Source organism: Amphiprion ocellaris, chromosome 19, assembly GCF_022539595.1.
Source record: "Amphiprion ocellaris isolate individual 3 ecotype Okinawa chromosome 19, ASM2253959v1, whole genome shotgun sequence".
Classification (NCBI taxonomy): Eukaryota; Metazoa; Chordata; class Actinopteri; family Pomacentridae; genus Amphiprion; species Amphiprion ocellaris.
Window position 1 is genome coordinate 12543333 of NC_072784.1, and position 19387 is coordinate 12562719.

The 19387-nt window shown below is 36.7% G+C and overlaps 1 protein-coding gene across 1 annotated transcript in view; it reads left to right on the forward strand.

Moving 5' to 3' along the window:
* vat1 (vesicle amine transport 1) overlaps nucleotides 1–19387 on the forward strand; it is a 51593-nt gene that overhangs the window by 24522 nt on the left and 7684 nt on the right. Inside the window, exons 3-5 of the mRNA XM_023268449.3 lie at nucleotides 8259–8429; nucleotides 11831–11920; nucleotides 15382–15623. Coding sequence (XP_023124217.1) covers nucleotides 8259–8429; nucleotides 11831–11920; nucleotides 15382–15623 — 503 coding nt within the window. The remainder of the gene's footprint in view (nucleotides 1–8258; nucleotides 8430–11830; nucleotides 11921–15381; nucleotides 15624–19387) is intronic.

Consider the following 19387-nt stretch of genomic DNA (forward strand, 5'->3'; position numbering starts at 1 on the left):
ACTTTATCCATATCCTTGGGGTCATTCAAGGTATCTAGTAGCTCACACATGTTGCATTTAAGAAAAATAAAGGGAATAATGTGCAAAAGAATGTGCATTTAATGTGCAAATCATGCTGGTTGAAGGAACGAGGTGCAAAAAGTGCTATATATTTACAATAAAGGTGAAAAATTTCAGTTATTTACAATAACGATGGAAAAATTGATGGTTTTATGCAATAAAAGGAGCATCAAAAAGTCTATTTTAAAGCTTATATGGTGTATTAAGAACCGGAAAACAGTGTAACTGACCTTAAATGTAAAGGCTTCAAGTAGTGCAAAAAGTGCATAAATGGTGGTAAAAGGGTGCGTTATTTTATATTTTAGTATATTTTAAATCATATTATAATCAGGTAAAGTAGCATTTTAGATCATTTTTGTCGGGTTTTGATCCATAATCTGCATATTACTCATACTAAAATAACACTATCAGGTCTTAACCCCAATATTTACACTTGTTAGGTTTATTCGTAACACCTCAACTGGTGTAACGGCTGTTTTTTTTTTTTAAATGTTCTATATAAAAACCTGTGACTTGACTTCCTGGTTCTTGTTTTTCCGCGTGTTGTGGTTGCATTTGTGTTACTTATCAGTGTCCTTACTCAGGAAATCACACAAACCGCCTTCACATATGAGCAAAAGGATGTTTTTTTTCTTCTTAATTCACTCGCTCGGTAACTAAAAATGGGCTTCCTCTCTCTGTGCTACATGGAGAGAGCACATTAAAAACTGCTCAGTCCCACAGCCATCCCAGAAAAAACACCAGAGTTACATAATGCAGCGTAATACCTCGGCAGCGACCGCAACTCCGATGTGAACTCTGCTGGAGAGAGCAGCAATAAAAATTCACTCATTTGGTTGGAGTTGTTGGAACTGTGGGTAAGAGGAGATGCTTGTGTTTCATTCTTTGCCGCCACAATGACGGCGTTGAGAAAGAGCTCTTGAGGAAATGTGCAAATAAATGCAGAAAGCGCACCAAGTTCTGGTGCTGACGGCGACCGTATGGCTGCAGCCGACGTGAGACGTTGCATTATTGAGGCAACAAGCGTCGATAGAGATGAATAAAGAGGTGATTTCCCTCCTGTCGTGGCTCGGAGAAACATTTCTGGTGTCTCCAGCCGCCCCTGCTGCTCAGCTCTGGGTGTGGAGCAATAATAGTGGCCTCAGTGTCAGTCTGGATTCCTCTGTGTTTTGGGGAAAATTCCTCTTCGCTCCTCACAGCCATGTTCTGGAAGCCAAGTGCAAATTTGTGCCAGAAACTGCGAGAATGTAAGGATCGAGGGAAAACACAAAACCCTACTGTGTGTCTGCAGTTTGTGCAGAGAGAAGCAGGAAGACGGAGCAGATAGGTGGAGGTTTTTTTTGTTTGTTTTTTTTGGAGTTTTTTTTGACATGTCAGAGTGTAAACAGTTCTATTGAATCTGCAGGAAAACAAATGGAGTTAGCAGCAACAATTTGCTTAATCTGCGTTCTCTTCCCTCAGCAGTGAGTCAGTGTTTGTGGCTCTAAAATCACATTAAACCCTCGAGGAAGAGATCATTCTGGCATGAAGAAGGAGAAAATATAACCTGCACAAACCCATGAAATAACAGAGATATTACTGGCAGTTCAATACACAGACTTTGTACCATAATTATAAAAAAAAACATTTTTGTAGTAAAAAAATTTACTTTTTTCGTTTTAAACTTGACTTGATTGTTTAAAAAGAAAAGAAAAATCTAATTTCTATTTTTTTTTAAATTTTTCATCTGAATTTAAAAAAAAAAAAAAAAGGCAGGTCATTTTATTGGTGACTCAGACAAACAAACAAGCAAAACCCAGAAATTTTCCCTTTTTAATTTGTTTTTCTATACTTTTCCAAAGCTTTCATGTTAACATAATTTCTACATTTAAATTTTTTAATTGTTAAATTATGTTTAAAAGACATAAAACGGGACTTTTTTGTATTTAAATCATGACTGTAGTAAAAACAAACAATTTATGTATTTTTTTTAAATTGTTCGTCTATAGTAAAAAAAGGGGGGGAGGGACATTTTAATGGTATCAGTAAAAAGACAAACAAAAAAATTAATTTAAATAAAATTTAAATTGTTCATCTAGTAAAAACAAAACAAAATTAACAGGGCATTTTAACAGTGACTCATCAGTAAAAAAAGCTAAACTAAAACTAGAAAACGTCTATTTCCTCATTATTCATCTATTATAAAAGCCGAATGTATTTATTTATATAAAATTGTACTTTTTAAATTGCTAAATACACAGGCTTGTCTTTAACTTCTGTAAGTAAAAATTTAAATGTGATGTGATGATGTACAGTGATAATAACTCTTTTTTACATTTCTCTAAAAATCACAGAAGTAAATTCAAAATGTGAGATGGTTTTTAATCTCTACACTGTCCCAAATTGGCCCGTTCATTGCATTATGTCTTAGCACATTACATTATCTCTAACCACAAACTGGTAATAATATAATTTAAAAATGTAAATTAATGGAAATACAACCGTGACTCATTTACATGGACAGTCTCTGTTAAACGACACAGAAACACATCTGTTTTCACTCTCATATTTCAGGAAGCAGCAGCAGGTTAATAAACGGTTAATATTTTAATCTTTGCATATTTGTGAAGATTAGCAGACACCAGCAGCCATTCAGCAGCTTCTCTTTAGTCTGTGTCCCTGTGTGCGTGTGTGTGTGTGCGTGCGTGCGTGTCTGTGTGTCTGTGTGTGTGTGTCTGTGTGTCTGTGAGTAGTTGTGTATTGAGGTGGGGTCCACTAAAGGGTTCTTGGCTCAGATTTGGAGTCTTGTGACGGAGATCAGGAGGTTGTTCTCATGGGATTCAGAAACAGGTACCTTCTTCCTCTTTGGCCACAAGATTTTTTTGACAGTAGCCACATTTTGACCCAAATTGTAAAAAAAATTTGAATAGATTTTTTTCTGTATTTATTAAATGCATGAAAATGCTAGTAAAATTACAAAAAAAAGAGCTTGAATTTATACATCTAATGTAAAGTAACATAAAAAATATGGAACTGAATAACCAGAAATTTTCATTTTTTTAAAAGATTTTTTCACTTTAATGATGTTATATATTTTCCCAAATTTGTCATAATTGTATTATTTTTTATTTAATATGAGAAAATATTCAACTTGAATTTGATAGTGTAACTATATTTCTAAAATTATAAACAATTAGTAAGAAATTACAGAAGAAGAACAAAAATTAGTTTCTTGAATGAAAGTACAAAAAAAACCCAAAATATCTGTAAAATAATAACATTTTTAGGGTATTTAAAAACAGTAAAACAGTGTAATTTCATGGTCAAACATTGTAAAAGAACAAATTACTATTCACGAATTGTTATTATTTCTAAATTTTGCATGTGGACATTATGTACAGTGTCAGACAGTTTTTTATAGTCATCGTGTAAAGCGATATACTTTTTGTTTTTTTTCCAGTTACATTTATTTTAACAAAACAGAGAAAAACTGTAAGAACAGCAAATTGTTTAATTTTAGACTTGTAATGTATATTATCAATTTATTATTATTATTATTATTATTATTATTATTATTATTATTATTATTATTATTATTATTATTATTATTATTATTATAAATGCTAATTTCATTGTTTTTACATTACAAATATCCTTCATTAAAAAATGCAACAAAAAAAATATGAAGCATGATCTAGTGTAAAATAATGCTAGAAAGTGTGCTCTAATTATGAAAAAATATTGTATTCTTACGAGAAAATTATTTTCCATTAGTTTACAGTTTATTTTTGGTTCCCCTGCTGTAGAAATATTGCCATTTATTTAACTTTTTTCTGTTTTACAGTGTAGAATTCTAAACAATAAAAAAAATGGGCAAAACAATTTTTTTAACCATTTTTCTTTTTACAGTGCACCCAAGAGATGTGTGATGATCTAAAATGACATTTTCTTGTCCTTTAGTCATCAGACTAATGATTTAAGGCTTGGAAAACACTCTTGTCACAGTTTTGTGCAGCTGTTGTTCACTGGCCTCATAAAGAAGCTGCAACAGAGGGAGAATCACTGAGTTTATGACAGCAGCAGGAGTTAAGCATTAATCTGTGAGCTGCTGCCTGTAAGTATGTGGGATTAGTGGCTGCGTCATGCTTTTGGACACTTTTTAACACCTGCATGTGAGGGCTGCTACTATCCAGTGAAAACAGCTCTTACCTCCCACTCAGGCGATGCAGAATTCAGCATTTTCTCACTTTTTTCCTCGCATGAACTCAACGCTCGTGCATACGTGTAATACTCAAAAGCAAACACGTTTTCCTGCAAGTTTGTGGTGAATGAGAGTTTATTTATCAATAGTTCGCCTCCAAAGCGACGCCACTCAGAGGCCCAGTCTGTCCAACATGTGATCGCCATCAAATGACTCTTACGTGCCCAAAGGAAGAACAGTCAATGAAACAAAATGGCTCCCTTTGCTCAGTCATTGCCGGCAATTTGGCCGATGTTTCCTTGGCAACGCAAACTTGGTTTCTCGCTGAGGACGAGGAGAGACGCTGCTGTTGTAACATCCAGCAGCGACAGCCTTGATTTTGTTTTCTCATCAGTTCTGTCCTCGGCGTCAGCAGGCGAGATTCTAGTAATGCAGAGCAGCTCTTTCACCAGAGCTGCTGCTGCAAAAAAAAAAAAACACAGATTTCTGCTGAATTAAATGTGTACAGAGAGATTTTTGTTTGCATCTGGGTGCCATTTAAAGCATTCACATGTTGTGGGTTTTTTTGCAGGGAAAATTGACCTTTTTTAACTGTCACGACGAGCAGTTCTTAGACAGAGATAATTTTATCAGCAAATCTGAGTTTTTGGCCGGAGTCGCTGCTGTTTTCATGCGATAGTGCAGCCGGTGAGGAGACGAACTGCCAGGATGTTACTGAGGAAATTGTGCTATTAGACTGGTTCACTGGCTCAGAATAATTTCTATGTTTAGACGAAGAGACCAGAGGTGCATGTGTGTCATCTGATGCACAGTGTTCTCTTTTCTGCAGCAGATACAAGCAGAGCATCCTTCCAACATGAGATTATATTTAGAAAACACTGACATCAGTCAATCTTACAACCTGTTGCGAAACAAGTTGGCTCTGTGTGTTTACTCACAGCATATAAAGATGATAATGAACTGATAATAAATGATTTTACAGATAGAAAGTGTCGTATTTGGTATTTGTTTATAGCCATATCTGATTACCTGATTATCTATACACTGTAAATAAAAAATAAACAAAAAAACTGTAAAAATATGTTACAAAGCAAAACAACAATAATGGAAATATTGGGGAAAAGTGGGGCAAAAAAGGAGATAATATTTTTAGCTGCTTTAAACACAGTCAAACATTGTGATTTTTACTGTCACACATTGCTAAAGAGCAAATATGTCAAAAAAGTACAGATTTAAATTTTAGCGATTTTGTTAATTTTTTGATTTTACTAGATATTATCTTTAACAAAACATGAAATATCTGTAAAATACTTTTTTTAAAAAATTCTGTCTTTTTAATATACATAAATTTTCTGTAAAATATAGGCAAGTTTTGCTGATTTAAATACAGGAAAAATAGTTTAATTTTATGAGCACACATTTTAACTGAACCACTAACCATTTAAACACAGTCAACAGCTAAATTAATACTTTTTTCTATGACTTTACTAGCTATTATTGTTACCTGTAAAATAACAACTCAAAAAATTGTTTACCATTTATTTTCAATCCTTAATATATACCATGTTTCTATCAATTAACTGCAAATTTTTGTAAAATGATATTTTTACCTGATTTAAGTACAGTAAAACATTAGAATTTTACTGTCACACATTGTTAAAGAACAAATATGTTAAAAAAATACAGATTTTAATTTTGTTGATGTGTTGAAAAACTTCTGTAAAATAATTGTAAATACTTTTAAAAAATGACAGTTGCAGAGTTTGCATATTCACTATCAAGGTTTAGGTAAATGAGTACGCAGGCGAATCATTCATTCACACCAGACGTGTTGCACTGTGGCAGCTCAGCTATTCCATTAAAAATCAACGTTATTTACGTGCACGTGTTGCTTCGTGCTGCTTTTATTCTCGGGCATCAGATAAGACGTTCTCTTTACTTGGTCAGGCATGAGTGACCTTTATGGAGGCCTTTCAGTTCAAGCCTCCAGTCAGCCTCCATTTCAAACAAGCCTCAGCTTATCAGTAACCTATTACATCTCAGCCAGTTCCCTCAGTAAACACTGGCTCAGGCATCCGCCATAGCTATGTACACACTCCGGAATACAGCGAGCAAAAACACAGATATCCACAAGTTTGAAGTCTCATTCGGTCTTTAGCCAGCAGGTTTATAATAAGGAGTCATGTATTTTTTTTATGTCTCATGGAATTTCAGACGGGCGGTCAGGAAACAAGGGAACCGAAAAATCTGGTGTGTCATCTGAGCCACAATGGCCACTTTCTCCTGAGTTGGATATATGTGTGTGTGTGGGTGTTTGTTCTCCTCAAGCCAGCTAATGTGATTGTGGTTAATGCGCTCCTTACATACCCCTGAGCTAAACGCATCCACTCGGTTATTGACTCGCCTGTTCGGGACAATAAATAATGCAAATCACATTTACCTGCCGCTGAGAAATATGCGGAAAATTCCTGGGTTTTTCTGTCGGGCTTCGAAAAACACATTCAGTGAGGCTTAATTCTTAGTCTCAAGGTTTGGATTTAGATGTTTAACTTCCTATCAAATGGTTCATTTTTAATTTAGCCAGGTAATCTGGTATAGTGTTGTAGGTTCTTGGATTATGTAACTGAAGAGAAGTTAAATGTCAAATGATTCAAAATGGAATCAACTTACGGTAATTTCATCACTTCATATGTTAAATTAAAAACTAACTGTTGAGATCTACTATTATACTAGTATCGTACATCCACCATCAAATTTCCAAAATCTTCAGAAGCCTTTTTTCAGCTGATCTTAGCTGTAGGGGTTGTGTTGCTCTGCCTTTCTCTTTACAATACCCTAAATGTGTTCTGTTGGGTTCAAGCCAGGCGGTATACTTATTGAGATCGCAGTTTTTTCTTTGATTTTGTGCTGGAATATTCATTTTCTCCAAGCTTCTGCAGACTGGGAGTCATCTTGTCAGCCAGTATTTTGGTTTATCCACAGACATTCATCGATAAGTGTCGTCTCCCCAACGCATTTTAGCCCCATATCATCACACTCCCACCTCCGTTCTTCACTGTCAGGACTGTGCGTTTACTGTGGTAGTCCTGGTGAAGTTCACATCAGACAAGCTGGACTTTATCTGATACCAACAAATTTATCTTGGTCTCATATGACCAAAGAATGTGCCTGAGGCTTATTTTCATGTTCTTTAGCAGTTTCATCATAAGGTTTTACACTTTTCTTGAAAGCTGTCCATAGAAGTTGATGTGATAAAGTGTCCTTCACAATGCTAGCTGTCAGAAGCTTCCGATTTCCATTGATAAACCACCGTCCCAAGTCTAAAGCAGCTGCTGAGCGTTTTTCAAAGCTAGATTGTAAAGGTATTTCATTGCCTGTGGCGTCATTTTAGGAGGAAGACCACTGCAGCCATGACTAGTGGTACTATGACTCCTTCAATACCTTCTGATTACTGCTGACAGTGTTTCCGTTTATTTTTAGTTGATCTTTCTGTATCCTTTTCCATTTTTTTGAAGTCTGACAGTCAGTTTTTTCAGCTCCTCTGTTCAATTGTTTTCCACATGGAGCCATGATGCAGGCATGCAGATAGGGTAGAGCTTATAGGCCCAAAATTGAGGAAGTTCTGGTGCTCATTTTCTAACCATGTTCATGCATTTAGACAAGCGAACTCACTTATGTTTCAGTGATACCAGGTTTTCTCACGTGTGCGTTAGTGATCAAAGTTGTATTTACTTTTGTTGCTTTAAATGTCTATTTTGTGGCCTATATTTTCAGTATAGTCTTTGTTTTTCCACTGTTAACTTGCACTTATCGAGAGGTGATGCAATTTCGAATCATCTGACATTTAACTGATGTTGCACAGGGGCGCACTCACTTCTGTTGTGCCCTGTAGTCCTAATATTATTACCATTAGTCTTATTTCTCTACTGGTAAGAGGTTTTTCCCAACACCTGTCCTTTAAAAAGTGCCATATAAATAAAAACCTATCTATATTTCAACCCTCATTGTCTTCCTCCAGGTGGTGTGGGCATCGCCGCCACTCAGCTGTGCAAGACGGTGAAGGACGTGACTGTGTTCGGCACCGCATCGGCCAGCAAACACGAGACCATCAGCCAGGGTGGAGTCACGCACGCCATCGACTATCGCACCAAGGACTATGTGGAGGAAGTCCGCAAGATCAGTCCAAAAGGTGGGAAAAATGAGCCATCTGCGCTCTAAATTTGAATTTTCTCTGTTTGGACATGTGCAAGTGTAAATACTATTAAATAAACTCTCAATAAAGTCAGGTTTTGCAGTAATATGCACGCTGTCCGGTGAGACTAGCAGTCCAGATCGATGTATTCCCACCAGCACAAAGCAATACCGAGTGAAAGGAGCGTTTGTTGAACAAACTGCACACAGCGAGATGATACTCTTTCATGCAGTTTCCGGCTGACACTAGACTGACGGCATGCAGGGAGTCATTTTTCCCAAGAGTCATTTCACTGACAGTTTGGATTCTCACTGCCACCAAAACAAAAAAAAATAAATAAAAATCCTGCTTTTCTGCAAAATGAAACAAAGTCCAGTTGCTGTTTCTCCTTTCACCTGCTGCTGCGTTATTATGCTGGAGGCTCATTTCATAGTCTTTGTAACATCCAGTCAGACAGACGTTCCAGAGACAGATGGATTAGAGCGAGAGCTGACACATTGGACAGAGTGGATCTAATTAGAAGCCTGGATCAATGAGTAGCTCTACCTTCTCCCTCTCCGTCAATTCATGTGTGCCGTGGTCAAGACAGAGTCCTGCTGTGAGCCTCCGACGATCAATAGAACCGGATTTAACTGAGCGAGGAGGGAGAGCCCAATTTGAGGAGTCCCCTCTGGCACAAAGGAGCATCATTAAGGCTGACAACTATGTGGTCGGACATAAATAAGTCTGAGAAAGGCCGGAAAGTTCTGCGGTGAAAAGTCATTTAATTTTAATTTACGTGTTGATTGGAAAAATATATATAATACACATAAAATGTATTTATTTTTTAGAAATAATAATATGTTGTTTTACAGGATTTGAAAGTAAAATTACACTAGCTTTGCTATATTTTAATCATCCAAAATAAATTACCGTAATTCAAAAGAAAAATTATTATTGTTGAAAAATGGTAAATAATTACAGATAATATCTAGTAAAATCCTAGGAAAAATAGTATTAATTTACATGGTAAGCGTAAAAAATCAGGCCAAAACTGTAAAATAATGTCAACATACAAAAAAATGGTACTTTTATAAATGGTAATTTGTTCTTATTTCGTGTTTGACTGTAAAATTACATTATTATTTACTGCATTTAAAGAAACAAAAAACATTAAAAAAAAAAAAAATGTAATAACAAAAAAAAACGGTCCCACCTGGGAGTCATGTCCACAGAAAAAAATCTGCATTTTTATGAATATATAAATAATTTATACAATATTTTTACCAAAAAATTTCACATTTTTTGTATTTAAATTAGTAACAAAGATTGCTATTTACAAATATTTGCCATTGTATGAATGAAAATGTTATTATTGATATCTATTATTATTATTATTATTATTATTATTATTATTATTATTATTATTATTATTATTATTATTATTATTATTATTATTATTATTATTGAATCACAGAAAAAGCGTCAAAACTGTAAATAATGTCCACATCAAAAATCAGTATTTTTACAAATGCTATTTTATTGTTTTACAGTGTTACAGTGTTTAGCAGTCATAGTACACTATTTTTACTGTATTTAAATCCACATTTATTGTGTTTAGATAGTGTTTTGAAAGAAGAAAATTGTATATATAAGACTGAAAATTGTTAAATAACTTAAAACTGATACTTTACAGATTTTCATTGTTTTGGTGAATAACAGATTATGTCTACTAAAATTAGAGGAAAAAATTTGTTTATTTACATGGTGACTGTTAAAAACGATCAGAACAAACAAACAAAAATAAGCCCAAACTGCAAATAATGTTCACATCAAGAATATACATTTTTATAAACATGTAAATAATTTAATAATTTGTTTTTACAGCATTTAAGCCAAAAAAAATGCGCTATTTTTCCTTTATATAAATCAGCAAAAAATATTATTTTACAGATATTTCCCATAGTTTGAAAAACAAAATATAATCAATATTTTGTATTAATATCTTTTAAAATCACAGAAAAAAACATTTACATGTTGACTTGTTGAAAATAACAGGGGAAAACTACAAATAATATACACTTGAAAAGTCTGTATTTTTATATATACTAATTTGTTGGTTAGTGTTACACTTTACAGATATTTGCTGTTACTTGAAACCAAAACATTTGTATATAAAGGATTAAAAATTGGATAATAATTTAAAAACTCTTATTTACAGATTTTGCTGTTTTGCTGAATTACAACTATCTGCTAAAATCATAGTAAATAAATATTGATTTACATGTTGATTTAAACAACAACAGGCCCTACGTGTTTGAACATGGTTAAACTACACGCCTCTGTCGTCTGGTTTCCGTCTCTTCATCTGCTCAGCTTCGTTATTCCGTCCACTCAGGATGGATCAGACAGTGACGGAGGGACATTTTATCCGTCTTGTCTTATCAGTGACAAGAATGAAAACACACAAAGCTGAGCTGGACCTCCTCTTCATCTGCTGGTGTAAACATGGCACAACTTGGCTACGACTCTGGCTGAACTCTGGCATCCAGAGGAGGCTGCTGAGGAGACTTGGCAGGGTGATCGCTCTGAATTCACACCCATGATAATATCTGTCTCCTTCTTCTCCTCCTCTTTCTTCTTCTTCTTCGTCTTCTTCTTCTTCTTTTTCCCTTAATCTTTGTGTTGTTCTTCTTCTTCTCCTCTTTGTTCTTCTTCTTTCTCTTCTTCTTCTCTTTCTCCTTCTGCTTCTTCTTCTCCTTCTGCTCCTCTTTCTTCTTCTTCTCCTCTTTCTCCTGCTTTTTCGTCTTCCTCCTCTTCTCCTTTCTTCTTCTTCTTCTCCTCTTTCTTCTCCTCTTTCTCCTGCTTTTTCGTCTTCCTCCTCTTCTCCTTTCTTCTTCTTCTTCTCCTCTTTCTTCTCCTCTTTCTTCTTCTTCCCCAATTTCTTCTTCTTCCTCTTCTTCTTTTTCATCATCTTTGTCTCCTCTTTCTTCTTCCTCTTCCTCTACTTCTTCTCTTTTCTTCTTCTCTTTCTTCTTCTTCTCCTCTTCTTTCTTCTTCTTCTCCTCCTCTTCTTCTTATGTTTCTTCTTAATGTCTTTCTTCTTCTTTTCCCCTTCTTCTTGTTCTTCTTCTTGTCCTCCTCTTTGTTCTTCTTCCCCACTTTCTTCTTCTTCTCCTCTTTCTTCTTCTTCTCCTCCTCTTTCTTCTTCTTCTCCTCCTCTTCTTCTTATGCTACTTCTTAATGTCTTTCTTCTTCTTCTTTTCTCCTTCTTCTTCTTGTTCTTCTTCTTGTCCTCCTCTTTGTTCTTCTTCCCCACTTTCTTCTTCTTCTCCTCTTTCTTCTTCTTCTCCTCCTTCTCTTTCTTCTTCTTGTTCTTCTTCTCCTCCTCCTCTTTCTTCTTCTTCCTCCCGCTGCAGGACTTGACATCATACTGGACCCCCTGGGAGGATCAGACACCCACAAGGCCTACAACCTGCTGAAGCCCATGGGGAAACTCATCACCTATGGTGGGTATTAAAACTAATCCATCTGCTGAGAGTCAGTCGGGAGTTTTCATCATGCAGCCAAGTTTGGAACAGATAGATCTGAATTTTTTTGTGATGTGAAGCGACCTTGCTTTAAAGAATACACTGCAAAAAAGTAAAGTACACTACAAAACGGCAAAAACAATAAATGTACAGACAACTTTAATATAAGTTTTGTGGAAAAACACAGTTATTTTACAGAATTTTTTTATTATTATTATTTATTGTTATTTTCCTGAATTTGATGTACATGTTAAGTGTAAGAAAACAAGCTAAAACTCTAAATAATTTCAAAAAAAGAAAAATCTGTACTTTTAGAAATGATAATTTGTTCTTTTACAATGTTTGACTGTGAAATATTTTTTACTCTATTTAAATCAACAAAAATATTGGTTTTTTTTAGATATTTAGCATTATTTTGAAGAAAAACATTGTATATTAAAGATTGAAAAATGGTAAATAATATTTAAACTGTAGCTCTGTTATTCTTACAGAAAACATGTTTAAAGTGTAAATAGTCTCCACAAAAAAAATTCATTCTTAGAAATACATAAATAGTTGAATTATTAGTTCTTTTTTTAACGTTTGACCAAAAAATTGCATTATTTTTTGTATTTTAAATCCAAAAAAAACGCTATTTTACAGATATTTTCCATTTTTTGAAAGAAAATTAGTTAATTAAGAATTCCTAGTATTAATAATTTATTGATATCTATCAAACGAAAATATGATATTAATTTGCATGTTGCTTAAAAAAATATAGGCCAAAACTGTACATAATGTTCACAAAAGAGCTTTGTTTCACAATGTGTGACTGTTAAATTATTTAAAGCACCTAAAATGTCATTACTTTACAGATATTTGCTATTTTGTTAAATTACAAATAATATGTAGTAAAACTGCAGAAAAAGAATGTATTTGAATAGTGACTGTAAAAAATGAGTAGAAAACAGGCCTTAAGTGTAAATAATGTCCTCATTAAAAAAAAACGTGCTATTATAAATATATAAATAATTGAATTATTTGTACTTTTTCAACATTTGACAAAAAAAATTGCATTATTTTTTATTTTTAAATCAGAAAAATATCTCCATTTTACAGATATTTGCCATTGTTCGAAAAAAAATTTAAAAAAAAATAACAGATCAAAACTGTTCACATCAAAAACGTGTATTATTACAAAAAGTAATTTATTGTTTTGCAATGTGTAATTTGAAAATTAAACGGTTTAGCTGCATTCAGATCAGCTAAATATCATTATCTTACAGATGTTTGCTGCTGTTTTTACAATTTTTACTCTTTTGAACATCACATTGTTCAATTTTTTTGGCACTGTTGCTGCCAGATTTTCCTTTTTTTCCAGATTTTTAATTTTTCTTCCAGTGTAACGTTCCACATGAAGCCTGTGTGCGTTTCGCTGCATGTTGAAGCTGTTGCTGGTGGGCAGCGTGGCCTCTCTGCAGAGGTCCGTGTCCTCGCTGAGCTGTGTGTCATCCGTGGGAAGCCCTTTACGCTCGCTCTGTTGCGATGCCAATCTGGAAGCGGCGTACATGCGGTGGGCGGGGTCGGCATCCACGGAGAACAGGGCCCGGCCTTTGCATGTTGCTCAGAGAGCTACTACCCAGCATGGTGCCCTCCACCCTCGCCCATTCACCCCTACAGAAACCCACCGAGCCCGCTGCTTCTCTTTCAGCTAATCAGAAGTATGCGCGGCCGAACAATGGCCATTCTATCCTCAGCGAACCTGGAATGTGTCTGAATGTAGCAGGCCGGGTCCCTCTCTCCTCTCAGAGCAGGCTTTGTGTCCCCCGGCTCCCCCGAGAGGAGGCGATGGGAGGGGATGCGGTGACAGCTGGAGTGCTAAAGAGGCTTTTTAAAGGTGGAAGGTGGAGGTGAGAGAGCAGGAGGAGAAAAATAAAACCACAACAAACAAGCTGAGGGACTTTACACAGTTTCATGGCACCAATGAGTTAACATTTTCACATTTTTCCTCACTGTGGGCTCATTTCTCACTGCTATATAAAATCCTGTAGCTCTATGGGAACAGAACAACCATGACTAGAAGGAGAGAAATCCAATTTCACACAGTTATAATGCAATAAATCCTAAAAACAAAACTCAAAGAAAGTCAAATTCCTTTGATTTTTATTGTACAAAACCCGGAATCGACATGTACAAGATTTTTCCAGGTCCCCACAAGTGTTACCAGTACTAGAAAGCAGCAGTAGCTATACATACTATAAATATTTTACTATTTACATTTTTTTCATACTTGTCTCCCATCTTCTCTCTGTAAAAACAGCATTCAGCCTGGTTCAGTCAAAAAGTCCCTGAATTTTTATCCTCTGACTGGTCTTTACAGCTGAGCCACTCATGGTTTCACAGTTGTGTTGAGGAGTGCAGAATTTTTTGTTGTTTTTTTTTTTTTTTTTTTAACAGAATCTTGTTAGTGCAAACGATGTATTTTTGTCTATTTTTAAAACTGAGATGCGGAATATATTACTGAAATATAAAGTCCTGCACCTCTGTGGAAACAGAACACCCTTTGCTAGAAGTCAAAAGAAGTGTGACACATTTATGATGCCAGAAATCAGGAAAAACACCAAAGTTGGATTTCTTTATTTGTTTTACAACAACTGAAGTACTTGAATTACTTGGCTCTACATACTATGGATATTTTGCCTACATTTTAATTTGTTTTCATACTTTCCTCCTATCTGTTTTTTGTCATGTGACTGTTGGTTGCAGCAGATTTTTTCTTTTTTAATTTTTTTTTTTTTTTTTAACAAAATCTAGTTAGTACAAATGCTTTAAAGTGATTTTGATGAAATATAACAGCACAAATATCACAGAAACCAGAAGATAATTAAATTAATGTAGGAATCAGAATCAGAGAACTTTTTTTCCTTAAAATGTGATTCAAATTGATTATTCAGTGACTTGTTTGGTCTGCAAATTGTCAAAAATATGGTGAAAAATGTGAATCAATATTTCCCGAAGCCCAAAATAATGTCTTCAAACGTCTGGTTTTGTCCACAACCCAAAGGTATTCAGTTGACTGTTACAAAGGAGGAAAAAACTAGAACATATTCACATTTAATAAAGTGGAATGAGACCATTTTGGCATTAAAAATTACTCAAACTAGTTAAATATTGATCAAAATACATGGCAGTGAATTAATACTAAGTTCTGCATTTCAATAAGCAAGCATCAGCAAAATTTAGAAACTTTTCCTTAAAAGCTTAATTTAAAAGATTAATCAATCAAAGAAATTTTGGTCAATTCCATTTATTCACTGAGTGGGTGTTTCACAGAGAGAGATTGATGGTCAGGTTTATAGTAAATTATTCAAATTTCACATCATCAGTGAGTGAATTTCTCTGAAACTCTACATGCTTCTTGTCAGATATTTAGGCTCTCTGTGGTTTTTCTTCCCCATCAGGTGCTGCTAACATGCTGGCAGGTCAGAAGAAGAACCTGATTGCTGTGGCCAAGAACTGGTACCACCAGTTCTCCATCCACACGCTCAGCCTGATCCAGGGCAACAAGTCAGTGTGCGGCTTCCACCTGGGCTACCTGGACGGGGAGACAGAGCTCATCTCCCAGGTCATGAGCACCGTCCTGGACCTCTACAAGCAGGGGAAGATCAAGCCCCGCATTGATTCCACTTGGCATCTGGAGCAGGTTCGTGTTTCCGTTTCCTCATTTATGCTCAGAATTATCATTTGTCTTGTGTGTGGATTACGTCTGGGCTGATTACATTCTGGGAGATATGATGATAAATACTGTTGCTGCTCTATTTTCACCAAGAAAGTGACCAGTTTAATGAATCTGGTTGGATTAGGAGGTTGCAGGCAGAGTTAAACTGCACTTTACATCAGTTAGTCACAATATTAGAACCACCTGCAAGGTTTTGTGCTGCTAAAATAGCTCTAACACACTTTGGGAATAGACACAACACCCTATGGAGGTGTCTGGAATCAGGACATTGTATAATTTGGGTTCTGTGGGTTGCAAGTTGAGGCCTCCATGCATCTCATTTATTCCATTGCATCCTACAAATGCTATCAAATTGGGGTCTTAGTAGCTTGCAGGCCAGTTGAACATCTCAGGCTCTTGGTCATGTTCCTCGAGCTGTTCCTGAGCAGTTTTTGCAGTGTTGTAGGAAGCGTTGACCCCATAGAGAAAGACTGCTGTCATGAAGCGATGTATGTGATCCGCAAAAGAAGTTTAGATAGGTGTCAAAGTAACATCCACATGAATGCCAGGGATCTATCCCACCAATACATTGCATTGTGATGAGACAATCAATGTCATTTACATCATCTGTCAGTGATTTTAGCTAAAGCCCAACTTATACTAGATTTTTAGCATCAATGCTGATAAGAATACCAATTTTTAGGTAGTAAATCAAAACATTTCAGGCAATATTTTTTATATACAGTACATGTAAGCATGTAAAGTATGTCTAAGTTATGTTACAATGGCAAAATTATGGGGATGCTGTTCATTAATTTTCCATTAAATCACCGCTTGACTCCGCACCACTCTCTGCTTAGCCGTGGTATGTACTCTGCTACATATGCTGCAGACACTACTAGGAGTTTTGTGACAAACTATGTGATGATTTCTAAACTGTCATGGTTTCTTAACTACCACATGGCTGTTGCTACAACTATAAAGTTGCTGCTACCATTCTGTGTTAAGCTGCTCTACGTGACTTAAGTAGCCCCCAAGGGACACTTTTTTTTAATTGAATTGAATCTACTTGAAATAATTCCCCCAGGAATCTTTTTGTGCCTTGTGTTTTGTAAGAAAAAAATTCATATCTACACAGTTCTGACCACATGTATTGGTCTTGCATTGCCAGACCATTTGCTGTGTAGAATGGTCTAGTTGAACCTCATTATCATTCGAGCATAGCATGGAAAATGTTCTGGGTAGTTTGTATTCCTTTAAACTAACCAGTCATTTCAGGTGGTGCTAAGCCCAAGATGCAGGGATGGTGTCCCCCTAAAATAGTAACAGGGGAATTGTTTTGGTGGAACATTTGCACGTATGTAGGTGAGAACCGTCATTAAAAAAGCTGTGCAGAATGGTCTGGCTGCACCTCATTATCAATCTGCTGTAGGATGGAAAAAATAAATCTGGGTTATTTATATTTCTTTAAATCAATCATAGTCCTTTGAGGCAATGCTCAGCCCAGGATGCAGGGATGGTGCCCCCTCAAAATAGAGAAGGGAGAAACTTTCAGGGCGGCTTTACGACACAATCTAAACCTTCAGTAAAATTGGAAATTTGCTCGGAGGTTGTCGTTTCCGTTGTAAAGGGGATTTTATACTGGTGAGTCTGACTAATCTGTGATTGGTCAGTATTAGCCAATATATTGTATCAGTTGGGCTCTAGCTCTTGTTTTGGCTGATTGGAGCCTATTTAAGTGTTTTGTTCAACCAAAAATTGACATTCTCATGTTCATTTAATTAAGTTGAATATGTGCAAAATATACTAGATCGCAGTTTTCTGTTTAACATGTAATTTTTATACCTTGTTTGCAACTGACATGGCTAGTTTTCCACTTATAAATCTATCAGTAAAAGGATTTCATTTGCCCATTTAGTGAATTTTGCATTTGGATCCCAGCTTCATTGTCCTCTGGTTGTCAATGTGACTAAATCTATCCCTGTGTGTCGTTAATTTGAACGGCCAGCTGATTCAGTGTGACACGAGTTTGCATTTCCACCTGAATTACAAGCATTTTAACGCCGCGCACTCGCCAAACCCAGTCGAACACCAGGTGTCTGCTTTTCGTCAGAGGGTTCTTGCAGGAGCTGGGTGTGGCCCCTGATTCAATAAAAGCCTCGCATTCAACAGGCCAAGTTTGTCCGCTAAGAAAAGCCCTGTGTCTCCTCGAAGCAATAACTCACTCAGCCGCTCTCTCGGCCAGACAGACTCAGATTGTCGCTGACAGAATTAACACTGCGAGCAGATATGAATAGAGAGGGTGTGAAAAACACAGATAGAAAAGAGCGAGTCCGAGGCTGACATCTTCTGTTGTCAGAGTCGGAGCCGGTCAGTCGGCGTTTTTGGCCGGAGAGAAACACCCGCTGTCTTTCTCCGCCATCTGACACTTCTTTCTGTGCCTTCTCCATCTGTCTGCTCTTTATATCAGATTCTTTCTCTCTGTCTTTAGGTTATTGACTCCCTCTCTCTGCATCTCCATCTCGCTGTGTTTTCTCTCCATCTCCCTCCTTGCGGTCTATCTTTTTTTTTTTTTTTTTGCTCTTTCTCTCTTGTTGCTATGGCGACATCTTTTAGTCAGTGTGTGTCTTAGGGAGGGGCAGTGATGTATGAGATCACGGAGACGAAGGTATATCTGGGTTGTAAAGTTGTTTTTTGTTGCGGCGTCGAACACAAAAAGCCGCTCAGATAGTTGATCGATCATCGCGACCCGACACCACGCCTTGACCCCATCCGTCAGCTGATCGATACACATGCTTGGAACAATATGTGAAAATTAGCATCATCCTGACCACCTCCTCCTCTTCTTGTGGTTTCTCCCGATTCATTATCAGCGTCGATCCACAGGAGGATCCACAAATAGCTTGAGCAAGATGCCCGGTGGCCACAGAGGTTGTCACATCTCTGAAGAAAAAATAAAATAACAATAAAAAATAAGACCCTCGCTGTGACTTTCATTCACACTGAAGATGAGTCTTATAATTCCTGGACTCACCCCCCTCCGAACTCCCACACTCTCCCACCCCCCTTCTACGTTTTCTTTCCCATGTGTCTGAGCCGTCAGGGCCACGTTTCAGCCTGGCTTTACGTTGCTAGGAGATGGCCCTGTTGCCGTGGCGCTGGTCGTTAGGTGGTCTGCCTGCCTCGCACGAACAGGGGGGAGGATGGAAGGGGAGGATGGGGGGAGGTGATGGAGCAGACAGTGGACAGAGCTCTGTGGTCCAGAGGAGGGTGGGGCAGATCTGGCTGGGATTCTCCACTCGTCATCATGATGGAGGCGGCAGGGGCGAGTTATTAGATCCGTCACAGCGAGGAGTTTGTCATCACAAGAATATCTCCTTAAAGTCTGAAATCTCTGTAGAGAAATTTTGGCTTTTAAAGTAAAGGTTTGTGTTTTTCTACACTTCATAAATCCCGTAAATACACTATTTTAAAGTTCAGTTCAATTCAGTTTTATTTATGCAACGTAGATTCACAACATATGTATCTCAAAGCGCACGCCTTACGAATTGTAAACAGAGAACAGAAAACCCAACAATCCAAACTGCCTTTGGATTCTCTATGAGTGACAGCGGGAAGGAACAAAAAAAAACTGGGATAGGGAGGGGGAAAAAAACAAAACCCGACAGAACCAGGCTGAGGGAAGGCAGCTATCTGCCTCAACCGGTAGGGTGAGGGTGGGGATGATGGGGGTGGGGATAGCAGGATAG